The sequence below is a fragment of the Ceratotherium simum genome, chromosome 4 (assembly GCF_057802395.1).
Source record: "Ceratotherium simum simum isolate JZ-2026a chromosome 4, ASM5780239v1, whole genome shotgun sequence".
Classification (NCBI taxonomy): Eukaryota; Metazoa; Chordata; class Mammalia; order Perissodactyla; family Rhinocerotidae; genus Ceratotherium; species Ceratotherium simum.
This window is the reverse complement of record NC_141903.1, coordinates 43,035,447-43,060,367: the sequence shown is the minus strand read 5'-3', so window position 1 is coordinate 43,060,367 and position 24,921 is coordinate 43,035,447. Positions and strand designations below refer to the sequence as shown.

The following is a 24,921-nucleotide window of genomic DNA, read 5'->3' as shown; positions in this document are numbered from 1 at the left end:
TTAGGGAAATACTCAATTCATTTCTGATTTAAAGGCAAATTGGGTAGGTAAGTATTCATTTCAATGACAAGAAATACAATAAAATATTTTAGTGAGGGCTTCACTGGTCAGAATTTGAAAAAAATCTATCAAGTGTCCAAGTTTACTTTGTATTGCCTATGCAAACTAATGAGGCATCTAAGTGTCAAGAAAATTGTCAAATCACAGTTAAGTATGCTCAAATACTTCCCAGGTACTTACATATTTTAATTATTGATACAGTTATTTTAAATGCTTCCTATCTACTCATTAAAATATATCTTCCAAAGATATATTTTATCCAAAGAGCTCCATAAATTAACAACAGTTCTAGGAATTGCCTGTTTCTGGAAACTAAATTACATTAAATTTTAATCTAATTCAAAGTTTAATTCAGATCAACCCACCCCAGTAAGCCTGAACTCCTAAAACTTTTGTTGAATGAGTCAAGCCTTGGGCTTGGAGATTTATTTGTGTGTATGTGGTTTTTTAAAAATTAGAGTTAAGCCTTAATTGATTATTCAATTTTGAGGAAAAGGGAAAAGGACAAGCTGACACTGGGTTATGGATTAATTCAAATAATTTATGTTGAGCTTTGGAACACAACTGGAAGCAGCACACACCCTCCCCAGGCACAAGGCCTGGTTTTTGCTCTCTGGTCAGCTGAGGGCACACACTGGCAGTGACGGGGAGGATGCCACAGACTAATAAAGAGGAGAATGAGAACAGAGAAAATGAAGAGGTGACAGCCTTGGCAATAAAACTCAGGCCTTTGGGCTGCCACATGACTTCTCTGTATTTGAGGTTACTATGGTGAGGGCAGATTATTAGAGCAGAAACTCTGCTTAAGGCACGTGGAAAGTCAAGAATACATCTTCTCTCAGTAAAAGCTCCAATTAGAGCAATGGTTAACACTAGAAACCTAACCAAATGTCCCTTTTAAGCACAATCTAAAGAGTTGGTAGTCTTTTCTGTGAAGAGGAATCTAGATGGTATGCTTTTCCACATGCCCTGTGGAGCACTAAAGGTCATGCATCCCAACACCAGCAGGGGGCGTGCAGGCCTTGGGAATGCACAAAGAAACTAATTGGCTTAGGCAATTGCGTCTCTAGGCCCAGGCATCCCCAGCGCCCTTACTGCTAGCCATTCAGATCAGCATATAGGCCAGACCAGTCAGGTCTTGGCCCACCCATTTGTGGCCCCTGCTCTACATGATCACATATGATCCAGTCACACAGCTCCTCTTAATGAAAGGGCAATGAAGCCAGTTCCAGCAAATTTAGAAATTTAAATAATTATTGTGCCAGAATTGACCTTTCATTCAGAAAGATAAATATAAATTGCCTGAATGCCTCAGATTTTATAACTTTTTAATATAAGAATGTATTTATCTAGGCCTTCTTTGGCCTAAAACGTGCTGAGAGATAAGGGTAAAGCAATGTTTCTCAAACTGGATTAATGTAAAGATCTATTTCAAAAGAAAAACAGTTTTCTCAGACCCTGAAACTACGTTTAGATTTCTTCAGTTTGAAACTCAAAAAATTAAATCTTAATCTGTAGAAATGTTTTTTATACAAGAGGTTTATATTTAAAACTGGTTTAAAATGTTGTTAGGTTATCATCAAAATGAACATATAAAATTTAAAATTCTCAGAAACTTGCAGATCCCTAATACTATTATTTGTGGACCCTATTGGAGCAACAAAATTTTATGAAAAACATTTATATTAAATACGTACAAGGAAACTGAAAAAATCAGTATATTTTTCTGCTTGAAGAATTTTTCTGTTTGAATTTTTGACTAAAGAGGATGTATAAATGGTATATGTAAGTAGGAACAAGTATGCTTATGAATTCAGTTACAGTAAGAACCCCAAACTTGCAAAGACAAAAGTCTTAGAGGACTGCTGTGTCCCCTCTCCCAACATATTCTGTTCCCTTCTCTTTGTAGAGGGCATGCTGGGCTGACAGATCACTGGCCCGAGGAGCCCAATCTTTCCAGTGTCCTAGCAAGTCAGCTTGCCTACTGCAGCCAAGAAGACAGTCCCCATAAAAATAAAAATAAGACAGGACTCTGGCTTGATTATTGCAGGCAGCTTGGAGACAGACCATGTACACATGATCTACTAGTGATGGCTAGGGTAATATTTCAGCTTGTGACTATGAGGACAAAGAGCCCAGTCACACTTGACATACGACCTATTTTAGTTCAGAACACAGGCTGTTGCAAAGTCAGCTTGGAACAGCCCCTTCAGGGGTCCGTTGGTACGCATCCTGCCTGTGGGCCACAGCATGGAGGGTGGAGAATCTAGGTCAGAGTTACTGTGGGGTGATTTAATTTTCATCACTGCGTAAAGGGCTGTAACAAGTATGGGAAGATAATAGTTACCTGTTCAAAAGAATAGAGTCCACTTTCTTTTCCCAACTTCACCATATCTTCCAAAATGGCTTTCTTCAGCTCCTGAATTGAACCATACAGGTAAGATTACAAAGCAAAAACACATTTTGAAATGGAGGTAGAGGAAACAATGAGTTTTGAGCAAAGTGCAATTGGCGATTGTGCTGACACATCTCCTTGCCCCCCAAATGGGGCTGACACTCCCTGGCAGCATGCCAGTCACCACCTCTCCTCAAGCAAGTAAATGCTGGGCATGGCCAAAGGAGTGACCATGAATAGGCTAAGGGACCATTGGATTTTTTTAAGTTACCCTCTAGTCAGCCTAGTGAGTCCTGGGGGTCCTGTCACCCTCAGAAGAGCCCAAGGCCCAGTGGGAGTGCTAGGGTCCAGGGCTGCTGCTGAGAATGGACCATGGATTGGAAAGAGCTGATGTTGAGCCACATCCTCCTCCACAAAACCCTACATGTGCCATGAGAAGGTTTCTGGAAGGTGTGAGTGGCTAATGCTCTAAGTAGGAAAAACTGTTACTTTTTCAATTCTATGACTGTCTCCCTAAGCCCGGTAGATAAAAAATCCACCTCACATTTGGAAAGAGCATGGTCAATGAGTCAGAAGGCCTGTGCTCACATCTGACACTGCTGTTAACCAGTTGTGGGGCCCGGGGCAAATCACCTCTCTCTCTGGACTCTCCTCCAAGCTGTAAAACAACAGGGCTGGACAAGCTTTCTGTTACGTCTCCTGGCTCTAAAATTCAATAGTTTATCAAACTTTCTAAGAAGAAATATGAGTTCCTTCAACAACTACAAAAAAGACAAACCTTTGGCTTATGATTCCCACCATCTATAAAATAATGTTAGAAATTTCCCTATGTGTTCAAATTTCTCAGGTCTACTGTTTTTCTCTCCTCTCATTATGCAGTGTCATAAAAGGCCCAGCAACCTTTCAGGGAACAGCTCCAAGGTACTGACCTTATTTGTGCAGAGCTCTACATACGTCCCTTCAATTCCTCTCTTCTGGGCCCAGAAGGGCATGACTTCAGGGTCGGGCACAACAATGCCCACCAAAAAGGCCTGTATTTCCCACCAAAGAAAAACACAGTCATGAATGACAAAGCTTTTAGAGTGGTTATTTGTGGCCCAGGATTAAAAATAATCTCTTGGTATTCTCAGACTCCACCCTTTCCTAAAAATAAGTTCATGCTGATGTTATGAAACATTCCTACTAATGTATTACACATTCTTGATTGTTTATTTTCTGATATATAATATATTCCTGATATATTATATATTTTCTGATATATAATATATTCCTGATATATTATATATTTTCTGATATATTACATATATATATGTAAAGATATATATATCTTTACAAAGATATAATCTTTGTAAAAAGATTAATAAAGAATAAGCTTAAGGAGATTAAGAATCAGTAAAGTTGGGCCGATATGTACCGTTGATTCTCATGCCAATCTTAAGTACCTCTTTAGGATGCTAATCAAACAACTCTGTGACCATATGTTCCTCAGGATTTCCAGACCATTTTGAAATTGTTTCATTAATATGGTCCTCATTCATGAGGAACTCTATTTTAATTTTTTAAAGGATTTTTTCAGAAATAATTTAATATTTAATTTATAAGTCCAATAACAGCATAGAATATATTCACAGTGATCTTTCTGACTTCAAATCTAAATGATGTTGAAAGAATAAATATAAATTCTCTCCAAATAATTTAATCCTAATAAGCTATATTATCATCAGTACCATTATTTGCAATACTGTCCCCATTTATCTGTAATGTTCATTTGAATATTTTAAAATCAAAACAGTAGAAACCCTAGATCTTGCATCTTACCTCAAAACTCCTCTTGGAAGTAGGTCGAATATAAGTTAAAAGCAGTGGGAATGTTCATTACTACTATTTCAAGCAACTTATTTACCTAATTGCAATTTACCTAACTATAAGCAATTAAGATTTCTCCTTTAAAAAGGAATTTTCTCTCATGATCTAATATGTAGGAGAATACCGGTGTCTGGTTGGAAATTAATGTTTACCACTTTAATCAAATATCAAATACTTAGGAAATTATTCCAAGATAACTCTAGATTTTTCAGCAGGCCTAGTATGCTTGGGAAGACTGAAGCATAGAGGCATCACCTTTAAGCTGTCCCCATGGACATAGATTTGCGCCACAGGCTCACTCCGGATGTAGATGTTCTCAATCTTCTCGGGTGCAACGTATTCTCCCTGAGCAAGTTTAAATATGTGCTTTTTCCGATCAATAATTTTAAGAGTTCCTGCCTGTGGAGTTAGACAAACAGCTTCATAAAAAGGTAGCATTCCCAAGCCTGAACCCCTACTCCTTAGTGCCACAGCCCCTCACTCCTGCCCTGTCCCACCCTGCAGACCCCACCTGCATCTGCTCCTCGCTCTGACGTCTCTGCTCTTATGGAGCCACTGTGCGGCTGGAAGGAACAACCGTGCACCACAGGTTGATAGCTCCCAAGCTCTGGTGGGCCCTGAGTGCCCACTGTCCTTTCCCCTCAGCATTTACCCCACGCACACCCCCCTCCCACCCCTGCCACCCTTGTGCCCAGCAACAGGTGCCCTCTGCCTCAGAGGGCCCACTTGCCTTCCCATCAGGGCTCCCTTCTCCCCCAGGCCCTTGCTCTAGCTGCCATCCCTTTTTTCACCAGCATCTTCAGATTTGCTCCTTAAATCATGATTAGGCCTCTCGCTCCAGCTACTGTCTCCACTCCCAAAGAGTGGTCTCTCCATCTCCCAGCATATAGCACAGCTCTGGCAGAGGCCTCCAGTGACTGCTACCTGATGAGCTAGATGGCATTAGGAGTCCTCACCCCTCCAGGACCACTGCAGCAGGCAGGTCACCCCTTGGTCAGTGAGTGCCTGTGTCCCTGGCCTCCAGGACCTCCACTCGCCTCCCTGACTCACCTCGACCTTTTTGTTTCTGAGATGTTTAGGTGGGTCTCTCTCCTTTGGCTCAACCTTTGAATGTTGCACTTTCCTCACCTACACTGACAATGCTCCTTGAGGTAAACGCCATTTACCTCTTCATTGGCCACTCCCACATCTGTCTGAGCTTCCAGCCAGACCTCTTCACTGAGCTCCAGACCCAGCACTTAACTGTCCTCTGAATGCTTCAGAAACCAGGCGGTTTGCCCAGCAGGATGCAGCGTGCCCCCAAAGAAGCTCATCACTGTCCTTCTCAAGCCTGTCCCAGTGCCCAAGCCCCAGATCTGGAGATGGCCTTGCTAATTGCCTCTTCTGGGACTTCTAGCAGTCAGGCTCATCCATCCTCAGTCATAAATCCCTCTCACATCCACCTCCTCCTCCCTTCAAAATCACTTCCTGACTGGACTTCTGCATACACTCTGTCCCTGCTCCATCTGTTCGATCCAGCAGAACCAGAGCAATTTCTCTAGAAGAGAAAAACAAGCAGGCCCCATTTTGCTCAAAACCCAGGCTGGACATCACATGCTTTCTGTACACTGGCTTCTTTGGTCCTCATGGCAAAGCACCATGAGCTGGGTATCATCACCTCCATTTCATAGATGATAAAAGTGAGAAGTTAGTAACTCCTCCAAAGCCACACAGCTAGGAGGTAGGAGAACTGGGATTTGAATCAGGTCTTTCTGGATCAGAAGCTTATACCTTTTCTGTGATCTATCTAATACTATTTCAAAATAATAAAAGTTAAAAAAAAAAAAAGAACTCCCACAGACTGCTTGCCTGTTCTCTTGGGCTCTGAGTTCAAGCACAATACTAGGTGCTTCACATGAATTAATTCCAACACTCTGAAAGGTGAGTGGTTTCACCCAAGTTACAGGGCATCAGCAGCAGATTTAAGGTTTTGTGGGGCTTCAAGCTTTTTCCAATTTTGAGGGCCCTCTTTAAGAAAAATAATATAAAAGGAAGTGCCTTGGAAGGGGTCTATACAAGTGAGGGGCCCTGAAGTCTAAACTTCCTTAGCTGATGGGACAGTCCACCCTCTGCTGGTGTCCAGGGCCCTGCTGCTTCTCCAGCCTCCCTTCTCCACACCTGTGGGCCTCAGATGGAGCTGCTTGCCTCACACCTCTAGTGTCTCTCACTCAGCATGTGCTATGACTCCCGCCCTGACTATCCTTCCCACTCTCTCCTCTCCCCTTGGAACATGACTCATATCCTGAGACTCAGATCCAGAAGGCGCCAGTCCTCCTCTGCCTCTCTCCAGGTGAGCATGGCCCTCAGCTCATCCCCATCACATTGGGTTGGGAACTGTCTAAAGACACACCTCTCCCCTGAGCAGAGTTCCTGGCCCAGGACACTCACCAGGGATACATACTTGTCTGCTGCAGGAAAAAGGGTTTATCAAAGGGAAGCACACAGATCCAAGCAGGGGCAAATCAGCTCGCCCACCCAGAAGACCCCTGGAGGGCTCAATGTCATTCACATGCCCGATAACTCAGCATCTCAGAACGTCCGCTCAAAACCTTAGCAACTTCCCAGAGACATGGAGAGGTCCCTGGGGTGGGCTGCTTCAGGTGAGGGATCTCAGTTTCAGTGACAGAGCCTTTTTCTGTTCATAGCTTTCATCTAAGCATCTCCTATGGGCCAGGCTTTGTGCTAAGTGCTTTATAGATATAATCTCATTTATTCCTCACAACAATAACCATAGAGGTAAAGCAATGTTATTGTCCCCATTTTACAGATGAGAGAATAAGGCACAATAACTGGTTTTGGCTAAAAGTTGGGGGCCAGAGGCAAAGAATGCCACATAGCCTCGCACTCTTATTCTACAAGTGAGTCACTATGGAGCCCCAGATGGGTGAGGCTTTGCTCAAGGTCACAAGCGCAACCTCTGGCAGAGCCAGAGGCTCCTCTAATCCAGCTCCAAGCTTTTCCCACTGCTCAGTGCCATCCCTCAGCTGGGAGCTAGCATCCATGGGCTCCCAGGCCCTGCCTTTCTCAGATCTCTCAGATCTATGAACCCCCTGCTCCTTCTACTCCACCCATTAGACTCCACAGCACTGTCAGATCTCTTTCTGGAAACCATTAAGTATAGGTTTAATGGTTAACCTATTAAACCCAGCCCTACCCTCCCACAAAGATCCCTATCACCTTCATCAGGAATGTGGAGGATGAAGCTTTGGGGGCAAGGCAAAGAATAACCTTCCAATCCCTGGAGGTGTTCCTGAACGACTAATTGTCAGGGAAGATATGGAGAAGACCCCTGCCTCAGGCGTGAATCAGATTATACCCCTCCCAACACTAAAATGTTTGGAGCTCCACAGTTCCAGACATACGCACCGGCAGCCATTTCCCAATGTCTCCAGTGTGAAGCCAGCCGTCGCTGTCCAGGGCCTCCTTTGTCCTGTCAGGATCTTTCAAGTAACCTTTGAACACATTTGGTCCTCTCACACATATCTGTAGGGACAAACATGGGTTTCTGTCAGCCCACAGCATAAAGACTCCTGATGTGAGGCTGTCATCAGACGTGTAGAATACTATACGCTATCCCTCAGGAAACCCACTGTGGAAATTGCAGTGATGGAAATAAAGGACAGGAACAGCCACCAGCTGTCTGAACTGTCTCCTGCCTTCTCTCAAGCAGCGTCCTGGCCATCCTTTCTCTCTGCCCTGGCTACCCCAGGCCTCCCTCTGCCATCTCTCCTTCCTAGGAACCCCCTGGCCTTTAGCATATACTGCTTTGTGGCACTGGATGGGGTCTCATCAGATACTGATGGCTGGCTGGTTCTACCAGAGATGCTTGAGCCCCCTGCTTCATGACCAGACAGTCAGCTTTCCTACCCACTCCCACAAAATGAACAAGTATAGGCTAGCTCTATCTATGCCATCTGGCCTATTTACAACTGGTCATGTTTCTGCTGGGATAGATACACAGTAGCAGGCCATACCAGGCAAGAAAAAAAATGGATTTTTAAAAAAGTTTGGGAGCCAGCCATGATGGCCTAGCGGTTAAAGTTCAGTGCACTCCACTTTGGCGGTGCAGGTTCGGTTCCAGGGCATGGAATCACACCACGCGTCTTTCAGTAGCCATGCTGTGGCGTGGGCTCACATAGAAGAACTAGAAGAATTTATAACTATACACAACTATGTACTGGGGCTTTGTGAGGGAAAAAGGAAGAAAAATGATGAAGATTGGCAACAGATATTAGCTTAGGGCGAGTCTTCCCCTGCAAAACAAAAATAAAAGTTTGGGAATTCCAAATCTTAACTTAGAGCAGCCCACTCCCAGCGTTGGCGGTTGATTGCTTCATAAACAGGAGTGGGAATGTGAATTCAGTTGAATCAAATCAATCAGTAATTTAAGGTGATTTTACACATAGGGTAAAAGGAAAATAATTCCGTTTCCATTGTTTTTTTTTTCTTTTGCTCACTACATGCAGCATCCACAGATATGAATGGCTAAATGCTTAAGATTACCTCTCCCTCTCCTTTGCACGTCCAGTAGTTCAGTTCCTCGACATCGATGAGCTTGATATGATTGCAGGGCAGAGGTGCCCCTACGTGCCCTAGAACACCAGAGTAATATGGCATTTGTCAGTGTTCAGATCAATTTCAGCAATGAAGATGCTCCATGCCACGTAAAACCCCCCAAGTGGTCAAAGTGGGGAATTATGGATAGAAAGCAATGCACCTTAACATGGGCATTCGTCATAGGCAACTGCTGACAATAAAACAAAGTTCTGGAAAGGAGAGGCCAACCTCTGCTGGGCCTTTGTTCTACATTTAAGAGCTAGACAGGTGCACCTGGCCCAGCATCAACCTGCACAGGGTCCGTGGAGGGGCTCATACCCACACCAACCATGCAGGCAGGATTTTTTATAATAGTCCCCATATTAAAATATTTTCCCCATTGTCAGATCACATGTCTCAGTTTGGAGATCATAAAATATAGTCATCATTGCTTTTCCTCTAGTCACCAGACTATTGATTAATGTGCATAGTAATCATCTACAAATCTTGTTAAAGTGTAGATTCTGATTCAGTAGGTCTGGGATGAGGCCTGAGATTCTACATTTCTCATAGGCACCCAGGTGATGCTGAAGCTTCTGGTCCACACACTACACTTTGAGTAACAAAGGAATGGAAAACAAGGACAAGGTAACTTGCCCCTGAAAAATAAGACGTCAGATTTTCTTGGTCTTACATACTCCAAACACGAAATTACATCTAAGTCATTTTCTAGTAATTTTTGTGGTTGTTACAGAATTCACTGGCAAGGTGGAGGATTTTTAATCAGGTGCTGGCCAAAGTTCTGAAAGAAAAGTGAACCACATAAATGATAAATGAAGCTGTGACTCTTTGGTTTCTCTTTTAAATGAGAGGCTGCCAAATCCTTTATAATATTGTACAAAGACATCTATCCTCTCATACTCAATAGCCTTTGCAAGTTTTTATGGTAAGGATGAATTAAAAGGCAAAACCTCAAAAGTCTTACGTAAGAAAATGCAGAGGATGACATAAGAGGGAAGAAACTGTCCAAAAGGAAAAGAACATGTGAGAATGATCAGTAAATATGTTGGCAGCAATAAGAAAAAAGTTAGTGAACCACAACCTCAAAAGACAGTCCTTGTAGTAGATTTGCCAGTGGTAGAGAGATCAAAGAATGTTACAAAATAGGCTTTATTAACTTAGAGTTTAAAGAGAGAAAACTCAGAAAAAAAGGCTTCTTAACTTGCCTTGGCCAAATATGATTTCAATTTAGAATCCACCTATCATGTTTCTGCTGACTACCTCAAGGTGTTCTGAAAATAGTATTGCATTACTTAGCATATTTCTTTTACTTGCACATCATCCTAAGTTTTCCAGTTTGTAGCTGAGCAAACTTAAGCAGGAAGAGTGGCCCTAGGCTCACAGAGGAAGTTGGTATCCTGAAGAATTCTTTTGCTGAATGGTTTTCAGATTCTTCCAGTGTCTGGTCTAAATTTGGTGATGGACAATACATAGGCTACCCACTGCTTCCTACTTGCCCTAAAAGATGAGTCTCTTCAGAATGAGGGTGTGGATAGGAGTTGCTACTTCCTGAGGTTGCTGCTACCTTCTAGGCATTAACATCACAGGAGACCATAGTTCCCAAAGGGTCTCAGAAATGGCCCTTTAAGAAAAAGTGCTCCGGCCACTATGAACTTGCCTTTCCTTCCTAAATCATATCCAATTCATAGCCTGCTTCTTTCATTCTAAAATGACTATAAGCAAGGCTGTGTGCTATTAGGATCTATAAAATCCAATATATTGATTTTTACTGATATTATAAGCATTTTTCCACCTGGAGCTGTATTTTGTGATCTACTGCTTTTTTTTTTTTCTAACATGACTTCTATTTATCTATAAAAGAAATAGAAAAATTAAAAAAATAGTAGGAAAATACAAAAATATGTAACAAAGAGAACAATAGATCCATGATGCCACAACCCAGACATAACCACCATCAGTGTTTTACTTCTGTTTATGTTGCTTTTTTCCTAAGCGCCCATGTAAATTTACTTTCCATGAGGAAGTTTTAGAGCCTGCTGTTTGAACTCAGCAGTGCCCTGTGAACCGTTCCCCAATCTCCAGTCCATCCTACCTGAGGTCCAATCCCCGGGTGTAGTGAAGGTACATCCAGCTGTGCACTCAGTTTGGCCATAACCTTCATAAACCTTCAAGCAAAACACGGAAACCACACTGCAGGCTTATACCCCCCTGCCGCCCTTTCCAGGCAGCTAAACTCCCACTGAGCATCAGGCCACTCCATGCTGGGGATGGTGGCAGGGGAGGTGCTCTGGAGGTAGGTAATTCCTGGTGAAGCCGAACATAGACAACAGGTGTGGCTACTCTGTTACCACAGACAGTTAGATAAGGTTATGTGGTTTGGGGTAAAGACTTATGACCTATTTTCAACCACTAACTCTATTTTTCATTTGGAGAATATGTATTAAAGACAAATATTTTTAAATCTACTATACGTTTTATTCTGTCTCTGTAAGATATTCTCCTCCAGAGCCCCGTGTGCTCGCAGGAATACGCCATGTGGAGAGTCTGCCTTTAGGAGTGGTCAGACCATGTTGGTGTAGAATAAAAGGACAGTGTAAGAAGCCCAAGCCTTCTAAAGTATAGAAATTTAAGCATGCACATTTATGAAATATATGTGCTTACTTTACTTAAAACCCATCAGTCACAATCATGTTACTATACCCTGCATATGTAGGAACTTAAATATTAATTGAATGGATAAATGTAAGGAATGGATGTTTTAGAGATAACAAAACCTACTGAATCAAATAAAAACACACAAATGGACTTTCATCCCCCTCCCTTGTGCTCCTTTTCTGGGTTGGGAGATATTTTGCAGGCTGGAAAATGCAGACATGCTGTTACAGGTGTGGTACAGGTTCTCCAGCACATTGATGATTCATATATAGTTTATCTGATCCTTTTTCCCAGAGTGGATACACCTGGGCTTTCCAGAATGTCACAATTTCATCCTGGCTTTCATTGGCTCTGGGCTTTTTACGTCTTCAGAAGAGGGAGCTTTTATTCCACTAAAATCTTGCCTCCAGGATCTTTTTCTTTGGAGTAGACAGTATAATGGGTTTCCTGCCCTAACACACATCCCGTTGCTCCCAGGGAAGGCCACATAATGGCAATACCTGGCAGCCCAGAGCCGCCCGGAGGAATCCTAGGACTGTTGGTGATGCGGGAGCTGCTCCAGTAACAATCATCCGCACACACCCACCAAGACTGGCCTGTGGAAAGAGAGAAGAACCTGCTGAACTTTGTGCTGCCAGAGTGGGCATCTAGCCCATCTGGGCCTCATCCATTCAACATTCAACAACTGTCCCCTACCTGGACCCTAGGATAGGGATCAGAGAGAAGGCCTGAGGCTGTATAACACATGAGCTAAGGAAGTCCCTTCTTCTTCCAAATGAATCAATCCAATCAGCTTTGCAACTCGACGCACCATATGGTCAACTCTTTTATGTCTTTAGAGATGAGTGCCATTAACCTGTGTGGTATTCTATAATTTTCGTTCTTTCTTCCTTAAAATACATAGCTGGCTCTCCCATCATTTGCCAGCATCCAAAACAAGTACTTAGGACAATTTCTTCCCACTTCCATCTTAATGGCATAGCCTTTTTCATTTATAAATCAATACTATGCTCTATTTACTATGCACTGTAGAGGACAAAGAATTCTTTAAACACTTTGTTTCTGTAAGTTGAGCCAAGAGAGGTTAAATATTAATTTTCATAGCTAAAAATAGAATAGTAAGAAAAAAATGAGCAATGCTACTAATTAACTACCAATTCCTTGAGTAATGCATAGCTTGAAAACTTTAGTGAGGATACAGAAATGAGTAATTTATGACTGGCCTGGTTTGGGAGAAGTTGAAGGGACAGGAAACATGAACAGAAAAGAAGATTCTTGGTCATCTGGCTAGAACCTAGAGCTGCTGGAAAGCCACTATGGCCAGGGCTACAGGGAGGGGCAAGAGAATCTTCAGGCCCCAGGAGCTCCTTGGTAGACATGACCACTCAAGGGCAAAGTTGCCCTGATGCCTCTGGAGGTCAAGGGATCTACTTTTCAGGAGTCCTTCTTGCTGGCTGACTTTTGGCAAATATAACACAGCTCTAAAGAACAAAAACGAGTCCTTTAAAATTTCAGTGGTAGTTTAAGCTTTGATTTCATTAGCAAATGAGTTATTATTTTATAAGATTCAGGCCACTGGGATGAACTTCTCTAATTCTTCTGTAAGGTCACCCATTGAATCACTTGTTCATTTTCTTACCTGAATCTTATTAAAGAAGAGTTCATCCCAGATACTGTCATTCCTGATGATTCCACTCCGGACCTCAGCCTGTTTACGCTTTGCTGCAAACTCCAGGAACCAGCGCTTTAATGGTGTGTCTGCCTGGCTGAAGATCTAAGGAACAGAAGTTGGAAACAGCTGTCGGGTCTGCACGTCCCAACTCTAGACATATCCCTCAGGAAGAAGGCCCAGACCGGCCAGCAGGGAAGCCATGCTCTATTTTGCTCCTGTAGGAGGTCACTGATTGTGTGACATCCAGCTAAAGGTTAACACTACCAAGGTCCGGGCACGTTGTGGGGATAGGAGTTCCTGAAAAAAAATCTCCCCAACCAGGGTTTTGGAGAATAGGAAGAAAACAAGAGAAGGAAGGATGAGAGTTAGGGAATACAAGAGAAGAGGCAACTTCTAGGACCTGAGGGTTGGAGGTGTGGAAAGCCTTCATGGGGCTCCAGATCCTGCTCGTACAAGCAGATATGCAGCTCCTCAGAGTGGCCAGAGACTCCCTGCAGGGCTCACCTTGTCATACATCCGATTCAGCAGTCGTGGGACCACAGGGAAGATGGTGGGGCATAGAGCCTTCATGTCATCCGAGAGGAGGCGGATGTCTCCCTGGAAGAAGCCGACGCGCCCTCCGTGGCAGTAGACGACAGACTGGAGGGAAAGGACAAGAAGGGAGGAGTCCCTCAGGGCGGTCATTCTTGGCTGCAGTCCAGAGCTGTCCAAAGTTCTGCCTTACATGGAGGGCACCCATGACCCCTTAACCCAGGTCTGTCGGGACACTGAAGAATGCCATCTGAGGTGACAACGCCCCCCCCCCCCCCAACTCACCACCTTCCCACTAACTTGCACTCAGGCACGGAATGAAGCAGCAGGAGACAGGGTGGAATCCTGAGCCTTTGGGAGATGCCAGAGCAGCCAGTCTCACTGGTGCCTGCCCCTCATGCTCACTCCCAAACTCTGGACAGGGGCCTCCCTGGGGACTCAGGTCTCTGAGCTATACTACACCCTATCAATGGGTCTGCTCCAGGTCTCAGAGAGTCTGTGGATTTTCCCAGGGACAGTTCACCAACTCTGAAGGGTGTGCAATACCCATGAGTACTGGAGACGCTGCTAATGTTGGCTCTGGGAGGCTAAGGGGGGAGCCTGGCTGGTTGCTAACGGGACTAAGAGTATGCCAGGGGCCTAATATATGTTCCTTTCTTTAATGCTCATAGCAACCCTATAGAAGAGATAGTACTTCTAGTCTCCATTTTATAGGTGAGGAATGCAAAGGCCAGAGAGGTAAAGGGGCTTGCCCAGAGTCACAAAACCAGTTCACAGTAATTGCTGGCATTCTAATCCAGGTCTGGAAAGCTGGAAAGCATACCCTAAAATACCAGATCTCCCCCCAGGCAAAATGGGAGAGGCTTAGAAGATCCAGTTTATTCACAGGCTGATCCCTTGAGTGACACACATGGAGAATTCTTTGTGCCCACGACGTCATGTGGACACCCCCCTCCGTTCTCTCTGCGCCCCTACAAGGCCTGTCTCAGGGCCATTCATGATGCCAGTACCACTGACAGCCTGAGGGGCCATGACAGTTTGACTCCCCAACTTTTGTGTCTTGTTTTCTTTTTTAGGAGTTCGTGAGTTATGGATGTTATGGAATATAAGCATTTCGCCATATATGGAGCCAAAATGCCCAGAGCTAGAAGAGTAAAGCACTTCTGCAAAGCTGCAATGCTCTGAGCAGATGCATCAGCTGGGGCCTCTCTTAGCCGAGGCGTGTACACGGGTAAGACAAGGCCGGCCTGGGATCTTCCCTGGAGCAATGCTCTCAGGAGGGACAGGGTGGGGTGGTCAAGGTCCTCTGACCCCTGAGGTACCTTCAGAGGACAGGGCAGTTTAGTGCTACTTCATGCCAGTGACAAGTGACAGCCTGCTGGGGTTCTGGGTTCTGGGCACAGACTCTGCCTCCCTGGGGCCAGGGCCTTACCTGCACCATTCGCTCAAACATGTGTGCTAAAGGCAAATAGGAAATGTGCACATCCGCACGAGTGGGAGCCCACTGACTCTGTAAGAGAACAGAAGGAGCCCAGGCAAGGCCCGGTCAGTCAGGCGGGCGTCTTACCTGGATTACTCTCTCAAACATGTGAGCCAGAGGCAGGAAGGAGATGAGCACATCGTCCTGTCTCGGAAAGATCACTTTCTGCAGGTGCCGGGCATGGGAGACAGAAAGGAAAGAAAACACTGACAGGAAGACGACAAGAGAGTCATAAAACAATAAAGAGAAATGGTCCTGGAGGGGCAAACAGGAAGAGGGGGAAGGGAAATGGGGAGGTGGGTGGGAGGACAGAGAGAGAGGTGAGATGAGAGAGAGAAACAAAAGAGAGAGAGGAGGAAGAAAGGTGCAGAAAGAAAAGAAAGAGACAGAGAGACAGGCAGCATAGGAAGCGGAGTGTTAGGTCGCAGCGCCAGTGGGTCTAGGTTATCTGCAGAAGCAAAGAGCCAAATGAAGCACACATAAACCAGCAGAGCCCAGCTCCGCAGGGAAGTCTCCTCTCGGGAGGCCTGCACCTCACTGCAGTCAGTCCGCTGCGATTCAGAGGGTCTCGGCTTGTCAGCACTTCCTAGTCCTTCTTACAGAGAAAGGGACCCAGAGAACCCTAAATCTACACCAACTGTGGCTAAGGTACGAGCCCTGGACAGAGCTGGGGGCAAGACCAAGTCCCAGATGGCTGAACCAGGTCTCACAAGCCATGGCTGAGAGGCAGGCCTGCTGCGCCCCTCCAGCCCACATCTCACAGATGGAACTGACCTCAGGGCAGGGGCTACTCCGGCCAGGGGCGCCTGCACAAGGCCTGGGCTCAGGGACAAGACAGGCCGTGCCTTCGAGAGCTCTCCTTTGCTGGACTTCCCTGCTCTCAGCCTTTTTGCAGAGGCCTTCATACTCCTGGGCTGGCTTTTGGACACATTTGGACAAGCCCTGGGAATCTGGCTTATGGCTCCTGACCTGGGCTCACCTACAGTCTTTCACTATTTTCTACCAAAATATATAACTGTTTGGGGCACATGCTCCATAATGCCTTCTGGCATGAATGTGGATAGTGATTTTCTCCACAGTGGAGAAAAAGCATAACTTATATGAAAAGGTACATGCCTTTCTCCTTAAGGAAACTATAGGGCATTTGGATACTCACCACTTGTGGGAAAAGGTCCTTCTTTTTTAGCTGGTTATAAATTGCTAACATGCTTTTGTCAGGCCAATATATCAAGCTTTTTTGATTTCTGATTTACCTTTTTAATTACAGCCTTATAAATTAGCAGTTGCCGCAGTTTCTCAGACTCTAGTAGTCCTTAAACACAAAACAACTGAATTAAACCCTGACCTACTTGAAAAGTAAGTTATTAAGGACTACTTTCTAAATAAAGGTACACACGAAACCACAGATATCTCAATTTTTGAAGTGAAAAATGAAAACCAGGTTTACAGGTTTTTCTTTCTGGGATCTGAGCATTCAGAAATCAACTGAATATATTTCAGGTATGGATCATTTCAGTGTTTGGGGTTAAAAAGGTCTATAAAAATGGGGTTGCTTTAATGAGAATGGAAACTCCTGCCTATGAAAGGCAGTTCAGATTATACCAGGAAAATAAAAAGAAAACAAACACGAAAAGCCTCTGAGGCCGGAGGGTGTCCTCAAGAGACACCTGCATTAGTGAGTCTACTTTATTCACCTCTGTCACTTTCAGAAAGCCTGAGAAATCAGCCACCACGTTTCCATGGGTGAGCATTGCCCCTTTTGGGTTCCCTGAAAAGAGAAAGCAAGAAGCCAAATTAGTTGGAAGCTCAAGGGTCACTCCTTGAGAACAGCACCTGAGTTGGCAGTCCCAGACATCCAGGGCTGTCCAGCCAAGCCTCTGGCGGGACCTTCATCCTGTAGACATTCGGGACCTTCATCCTGTAGACATTTGAAGCCCACTATGAGGCTCCCAGCATCTTGGGATCGGAAGGCAGGTGATACAGCTGCACAGGTGGACTGCCTCGAGACCTGAGGGGTTTACTACTTGTGGCCTGCCCCTTACCCTCTCCTGCCTTCCTCAGGGAGCACAGGCTCTTGGGCCCCCAGTCTCCTCCCATACACCCAGTACCCTGTGCTGTTCTCTGGGCCTGAGCAGGTCTAGCGTCTGGAATCCAGCAGCCAACTCTGCTGGCAGAGGACTTCCTTGCTGCATCTAGCACGTGGGAAGGCCCCAGGCTCAGGCCGGGGTGGAGGTACAGAGTTGAAGCAGCCCCTCCCGCCTGCTTATCGGCAGAGATGGGACACAGACGATGTTGCTTTGTTTTGGCACGACCTTTCACTACTGCTTGTGAGGAAGCCTGGGACTGCCAGGACGACTCAGAGGCCAGAGACCAGGTAGAGAGAGAGGCCATCTTGGCCACTATTTCATGTCAGAGTGGATGCAAAACTGCTGCTGCTGCTGGGCAGATCTGACTGGGCTCAAATCCTGACCTTGCCTCTCATAGCTAGCATAACATGGGCAAGCCATTTCTCCTCTCTCATTTTCCTTACCTATAAAATAGGGACAATGATACCAACCTCATAGGGCTTCTATATGATCTAAGGATATAATCCATATACAAAAGATGTTAAATTAGAAGTTTCCACTGAGGCAGCAGATACAATAGCTGTGAAACTCCAAAAGCGAGAGGCCAGAACACATGCAGAATTTACCCAGAAAATATCAAATAAACCAATATGTTATCTTTGCAACCCTCCTCTAGAAAGAGGTAATAAAAGGGCTGAGTAGAGATTAAGAGAGTATTGTACTAAATGCCATCCAATTGTGCACTTTAAAATGGTTAATTTTATGCTATGTGAATTTCACCTCAATAAGCGAGATTGAGAATTTGTGAGAAGGATTTCTTTGGAGAGAGCTATGCTGAGTTCTATAGCCCATTAAAAGGGGAGGAATGAGGGGGCCTCTCAACCCCAACCTGAAACCCAAGCTAACCTAGACCCTAAGGGGATTGCTTCAGAGCCTGATTGCGTTCACTGCAGTGAGGGGACCCAATGAGAAAGGTAAAGAAGCCTGTAGCTGCCAAAAAATAATAAATCCCAGGGACTGGATATGGAATCTGCACAAGGAACATCAGTCTGAGGGGGTGGTGGTGGGAATGGTGGGTTAAAAAGGAATCTTGCCCAAAAGGCCAGTTTTCCAGAGCAAAGAGACCCCTCCCCCCCATTAGGGGAAAGCTATAAAGTGCACAGCAGAGGCAGAAGCTGAAGTGGAGTAGGGAGCAGACAACCAAAGCAAGGGCTCGGCCTACATCAAGAGAACTCCTGAAAGTGTCCATGAAACAAAGAGCGAGTTTTAAATGTTTGCCCCAAATCATCTCCCAACTTCCCTTTCCCACTTACTTACTCTCCCTCCCCACTTCTGCCTGGTGGGAGAGGGCAGAAACTTTCATTAGCAGACTGGAGGAGGAGGAGAAACAACAGAGGAAGAGAGGAAAGGAGGACCACATCTTCCCCACCCAGCCTGCAGCCAGCCCAAGCTGGGGAGGGGAGAAGGCACAATGAGACAGACTGACACTTGTAATTCTGAATGAAGACTGTGTTTGTGACTTACAATAACCATGGGAGTTTTTATTACCTGAGGGTGACCAGAAAAGGCATGAGACGCCTAACTTTTTATGCCAGGGCAGAAAAAATAACTACCCCCACTGAGCAAGTTTAAAGGAACAGATGGAGACAAAAATAAAGTTGCTCTCGTAATTATACCCAATGAGGCCTGTTTGCTCAACTTACTGGTAACCCATTTGTCAGAGACAAGAGCATCAGTAATGGCACCATCTCTGTCTGACCAAGATGTGCGGCAGGCAGGGTTTTAAACACGTGCCAGAGCACTTACACCCATATTGCAAATCACAGAGGTGATTTTGGGGACACAGGATTTTAAAAGTTACATTTTCTAATAGATAGATGTTAAAATATCTTCCTTTTGAAAAGAAGAAGATCCATGGGATCTCTTTTACCTCTGCTGATCCTTCTTTCATCCCAGCATCTTTCCTTAAACCCAGGCCCACATTAAGAAATTTCCCTGAGTTGTCTCCTAGATACAAATCTCACAGAGTCCTTGGGCAAACAAATCATTCTGAGAGCATCACCTGGAAATTTTCACCTGTGGATTCTCAAGTTTTGGAAGTTTCTAAGGAACATCCCCAAAATACTAGGCATGAAATCAAAACCGTCACAAAATATGGTCCTGTGCTACAAAGCTTTAGATCTGCTAGACTGGCCAACTTGCTCATGCCTAATACAACCTCAGGGTGGATGGTTTGATAATCTCAAGAGAAAGTTGTCTTCATTGATGAAAAATTTCTAAAGCCTCCATTCAGTTCAGGCCCAAACACATAAAACAGTAGTAGTTATTCAATTCTGCTTAGTTAGACAAGCCCTCTCCCTTTCCAACATGATAAGAAAAGTTTACACCTTTTAGAAGCAAATGTTTTGTGTAAACAAAGCAAATTGTGTATATGAACGAAATTTTATAAACTTCTGAGTTAAAGAATTTTTAAATATTCCCAGAAATGTTCAAATTGTTTCCTCAAGTCATGTCTAGATATGGTCCCAAAGGAAAAGGAGAAGTGAACGTTGACAACAAATCCCGGGAGAAGACTGCAAGGTCCAACTTGGGAGGTGAGAGGCGAGCCTTTGGAAAGGCTCTGCTTGCTTCTCTGGTTCAGGACAAGCACTTACCTCTGGCAGCACTTCTTTTAAACATGATATGGAAAATTTTCCAAGTTGCTCACATGGAGGAACAGGCAAAGCATTCCTAGCTAGATCTATGTGCAGTGTTGCGGAATCGACATTTCCTCTGGTTCTCTCCTTTTCTGGTGCCACATCAGTGGGAGGTGCTCCCACCCAGGCCCCAACGTCTCAGCAGTATGAGACCTACTGTCCATTTCCCACCTTCTACGCATAAGCTGGTCATCCTTGTATTTCATTTTCTTTCCATCTGCTGAAGGAAAAAATTCTCCTAGTTTCAGGTTCTGCAAATGGCATTTTGGCTTCAGCTGGTGTTCCTGGGTAGGCCACCCATGGCTGATATGAGAGGTATTTCACTGGGTGAAGACCTGCCCTGGATGGACATTGACTCCAAGTGAGAGCAGCTGTGGAGTGAAGCTGCGCCTGAGGTCTCTCCTGCAGGGGTGGGAGCGGGGGTTGGGAGCAGTGCTGGGCCCTCTGGCTGGGGCCTCCTCTGGCTGCTTGTTTCCACTTTCACACAAGGTGGATTACAAAGGATACTGGTGACATAAGTGCTCTGGAAGTTTTATAACACAGATAGAGTGTTCTCTCCCTGCTAAAGGCTCCTGTCATCTTTAGGATTGAGTCTTACTTTCATCAACCCCATATCCACCAGTTTTTAAAAAATCAGACTTGAGGGCTAGTAGGACTACAAATAATAACTATAATAGCAGCCAATTACTGAACACCCACTAATGGGGGCACTGTGATAGGTATTTCATCTATGATAGCTCAGTTATTTCTTGAAACAACCCCATGATACAGGTATTAGATGTATTCATTTAATATCCAAGGAAATTGAGGCTTAAGAGAGGTTAAGAAATTCTCCTAAAGCCGCACAGCAGGAGTGCCGAGATGTAATTTTACGCCTATGATCACACAAGTCTTGAATCAAATGGTGCAAAATGAATAGGTCAAGGGAAGCATTTTCCCCAGAGAGCCTACCTCTGAGTAGCCACAGCTGTAGGGCTGATGGGGCCTGTACATGCTCAGCTAAATGACTGCAGATGACTGGGCTTTCCTGGGCACCCTCAATTGGAATAGAAGAGATGCCCCCACTCCAGTGGCCTCCACATGCTCCTCAGCCTCCCAGCCCCACTGCCACCACTAAGAACTGACCCGGCCAGCTCCCTCATGCTGAGACCCTTTCATAGGACTCCAGACATGTGACCCTCCCCAGCCTACCTTTCCTTTCATCCCTCCCTCCCAACCTGGACTCTGGTGTCCCTCAGCCACTTCAGCCACTCTCCTGCCAAGTGCTTCAGCTCCCAGGCTTCCTGTTGAGCACACAACTCTGATAACCCCACCAAGCCAATCCAGCTGCTCACCTTTTCCACTCCTCCCACACTGTGACCCCTGAGGCTCAACGGCCTCCAGTCCAGAGGGGTTCTCTTCACAGAAACTGTCACACTGTGCCCCCTTAGATTCCGGTCTACTCATGACTCCTCTCACTCTCAAGCCAGGACCCTGACTCTTCCTCCACAGAAGAGGGCTCCCCACATTTTCCTGGCCTCCCAGAAACCTCTCTTCCTCCCTTCTTCTCCCTAGCAGGGCACATCTCTTTCCTGGTACTTGGAAGTCTCCTCTCTCAAATCAAAGCTTTGGGGGCCTTGCTCCACTGAGCATCACCTCCCTCTCCTCTATCTCTAGAGGCTCCTTCTCAACTATAAGAAACACTTTCAGGTATTTCCAGGAAAACAACAAAAACTTCACCCTCCCTCAACCCCAAGTTACAAGCCACTCTTGCTGTCATTCCTTCACAGCTGATCTTTTTTTTAATAAACTTTCCTTTGCAGCACAACATACATATGGAAAAGTGTCCAAATAAGTGTACAGCTCAATAGATTTTTTTTCAAAGTGAATTTACCCGTGCAACGAGCACCCAGATCAAGAAATAGAACATCACCAGCATTCCAGGGCCCCACTATCCTGACTCTTAAAACCATAGAACAGGGGTAGTGGTGTAGTGGTTAAGTTCGCGCACTCTACTTCGGCGGCCCGGGGTTCGTGGGTTCGGATACCGGGTGTGGAATTACACATCACTCATCAAGCCATCCTGTGGTGGCATCCCATATACAAAACAGAGGAAGATGGGCACAGATGTTAGCTCAGGGACAATCTTCCTCAAGCAAAAAGAGGAAGATTGGCAACAGATGTTAGCTCAGGACCAATCTTCCTCAACAACAAAAAATAAAACCATAGAATAGTTTATTGTGTTTTGCAATTTTATATAAAAGAATTCATACAATCTTTTGTGCCTGGTTTCTTTCGCACAACATTGAGGTATAATATATTGTAGGCATACCATTCTATTGTGCACAGGCATTTGAGCTGTTTCCAGATTTTGACTATTCAAATAGTGCTGCTAAAAAATTATGGAGTGTGCCTTTTGGTGTCATGGCCAAGCTTCTTGAAAGAATTGTCCACACTTGCTGAACTGACATCCTCACCTCCCATTCACTCCTCAGTCCACCACAATCAGCCTCTGCTTCCAGTCCCCACCCCATGTTTAGCCTTTGCCAAGAGCACCAGCAGGTGTTCTCTGGCGGCATCCTATGAGTAAAACTTAGCCACCAGACAAGGCTGACAGATTCTATTCTCCTCCAGCCTCTTTGGCTGCTCCTGCTCAGCCTCCATTTGAAACTCCTACCCCTATCATCCCTTCTCCCAGTGTTCCCAGGCCATGCTCCCAGACCTCTCTTTTCCTCACTCAACTCTCCCTTAAAGAAACAATTTCTTTCCTGCCACCAGTCCTCTGCACATGCTGTTCCCTCTGCTGAGAATGCCCTTCCCCCTCTTCTCCTTCAGCTGCCAATCCTTCAGGACTCTGCAAAATGACATGCTCTGGGAATCCTTTCTGCCCTGCTGTTCTGACCTCTTGGTGGTCAAGTGCTCCATGCACCCTGGGATGCAGACCCTCGAGGCAGTGACTGCATTGTCTTGAACTGCCTGATGACATGAGCTGTGAGCTCATGAGGGCAGGGCTGTGTCTTGTCCACCCCTGTGTCCTCAGCCCCCAACACTAGGTTTGATGCATAGTGGATGCTCAATAAATGAGCTAAATTAATGCAGCTACATAAATTGGAAGAAGAATGCTAAAAACACATAGACTGAAAAGGATATGTTTTAAAAAACCACTGTATTTTCTTCTCTGGGAAGAGAAGGTATATCTCTTAGGGAACATCTTAACTGTCATTCGTGGGGCCCAATTTCCCAAATTGGACTATATTACAACTACAAATTATCTTTTTTTGGGTGAAGTTCACATTCCAGTTTAGCTAATAGTTATTGTGAAGTGAACAGCCAACCACATACCCACCCGTTAGCCATCCCTGAGTACAGACAAACCCCAAGTTCTCACCTCCTCCTCGGCCTTCTTAGCCTGACCAGGGGCTCTGAAGCATTGGCTTATTCTGGGAATCTCCACAGATGTTCCCATCACATGCCAAGAAGAAAATCTTCCCAGAATGATTCCACCAGAATCATAAGCAAAATGTCAGGTTCAGAGCATATTTTCCATCTTTCCCCATTGAAAGAACAACATGGCTCTTGATGAAGCTGGGAGCCAGGACACTCAGCATGGAAGAGAAGGTGTATTTGAGGTTGATGGTGAGGACACACATGGCTGACACACTTGACAAGAGGCTGACTACCAGAGGCATAGCACAGGCTGACACCAAGGAAATCCAAGTGTGTCACCAGGCAGGGTGACATCCGGCAAGAGGCCTGCTCGCTCCCCCAGCTCTGCCCTGGCACCAGCCATACTTCTGGAGTGGGAGGCTTGGGCACTAAATCACAATCTGTTTCCCAGGCTCCATACATCCCGCTTCCACCACACAGAGCTTGGGCAGGAAGGCTCCGCTTTCGATCGTGATTCCATAGTCTGGAAAAGCATTGGACATGAGGCCTGCTCTCTCCAGCTGGGCAACAGCACATCTCTGCATTGTGAAATTCTTTTCCAGATAGAGGGTCAGCATCTGACCAAGTGACTCGTTAAAAGCCTGAGGGTACTCTTGGACGGCGAGGGTCCAAAGCTAAAGGCCACAGTAGTGACCTGCTCCCCAACCCAGGGTGGATGGACATGTCACCAAAATTTCAAGTTTGAAACTCATGACATAAAGTAACACCAATCTGAAGGGCATTTTTGAATTCTAGGTTGGCTCTGGATGGCAGCTCCTGGAGAGTGAGGCCTGTGTCACTTCTTTTTTGATAGTGTTTAGCAGAGTGTGGTGGAAGTCCTTAAACCCACTTGAGTTAATGGCAAAAATCCACCTTAATTCAATAAAGCCGTTTACCATGATCCACTCACATGAATAGTCCTTCCTGTGAGGCTAGTCAAGCATCTGCCAAATGCCTTAGAGGCTACGTCTGTGGAAGGTGTGTGGAGCCCCAGCTCACTGCCCACCAAGAGATAACTTCAAGGTGGCCCAGTCCTCGGTCTAGAAAAAGAAGGCTGGAAACTTCTTGCCCATTCGGGGCAAGTGACTTCTCAAGTCGTCAGATGAGATGGAGAGGCAGCGATGGAAAGAGTACTGGGCTGGGAGCTGGGAGAGCAGGGCACAGTCCTCTGCTTCCACTTGCTGGCGGTATCCCCTTGGACAGTCCCCATGCCTGCCTGCCTCACAGACTGTGCTAAGGCTCCCATGATGCAGTGAGAGGGTGAACAGGGCACTGCAGACTGCGAAGTGCTGTGCCTGTGGCCACGGTCGTCATGTGCATTCTGCCTCCCCCAGGAAGCCTTCTTTGGCTGTTCCTGCCAATGCTGATGCGTGTGCACCTCTGTCAGCACCAGGCATGGAGTGCCTTATTTCTGCTTGTTCTCTTCCTGACAGTCTTGCCCATGGCTTACCAGCCCCAGCCTGCAGAGCATCTGTGCTGCCCTTTCACACTCCAACCCA

General features: G+C 45.4%; 1 protein-coding gene across 3 annotated transcripts in view; it reads right to left on the bottom strand.

Moving 5' to 3' along the window:
- Positions 1–24,921, bottom strand: part of ACSL6 (acyl-CoA synthetase long chain family member 6) — a 59,003-nt gene that overhangs the window by 8,800 nt on the left and 25,282 nt on the right. For 2 of the 3 annotated variants that reach the window (XM_014796283.2, XM_087429847.1), the window contains exons 10-20: positions 16,950–17,023; positions 15,208–15,285; positions 13,749–13,883; positions 13,212–13,346; positions 12,073–12,168; positions 11,010–11,082; positions 8,864–8,952; positions 7,727–7,843; positions 4,577–4,720; positions 3,385–3,486; positions 2,408–2,479 (exon numbers count right to left, since the gene is read on the bottom strand). In XM_014796283.2, the coding sequence (XP_014651769.1) occupies positions 2,408–2,479; positions 3,385–3,486; positions 4,577–4,720; positions 7,727–7,843; positions 8,864–8,952; positions 11,010–11,082; positions 12,073–12,168; positions 13,212–13,346; positions 13,749–13,883; positions 15,208–15,285; positions 16,950–17,023 (1,115 nt within the window). Of the gene's footprint in view, positions 1–2,407; positions 2,480–3,384; positions 3,487–4,576; positions 4,721–7,726; positions 7,844–8,863; positions 8,953–11,009; positions 11,083–12,072; positions 12,169–13,211; positions 13,347–13,748; positions 13,884–15,207; positions 15,286–15,342; positions 15,421–16,949; positions 17,024–24,921 lie in introns of all 3 variants that reach the window. The other variant, XM_014796277.2, reaches the window with a different exon arrangement.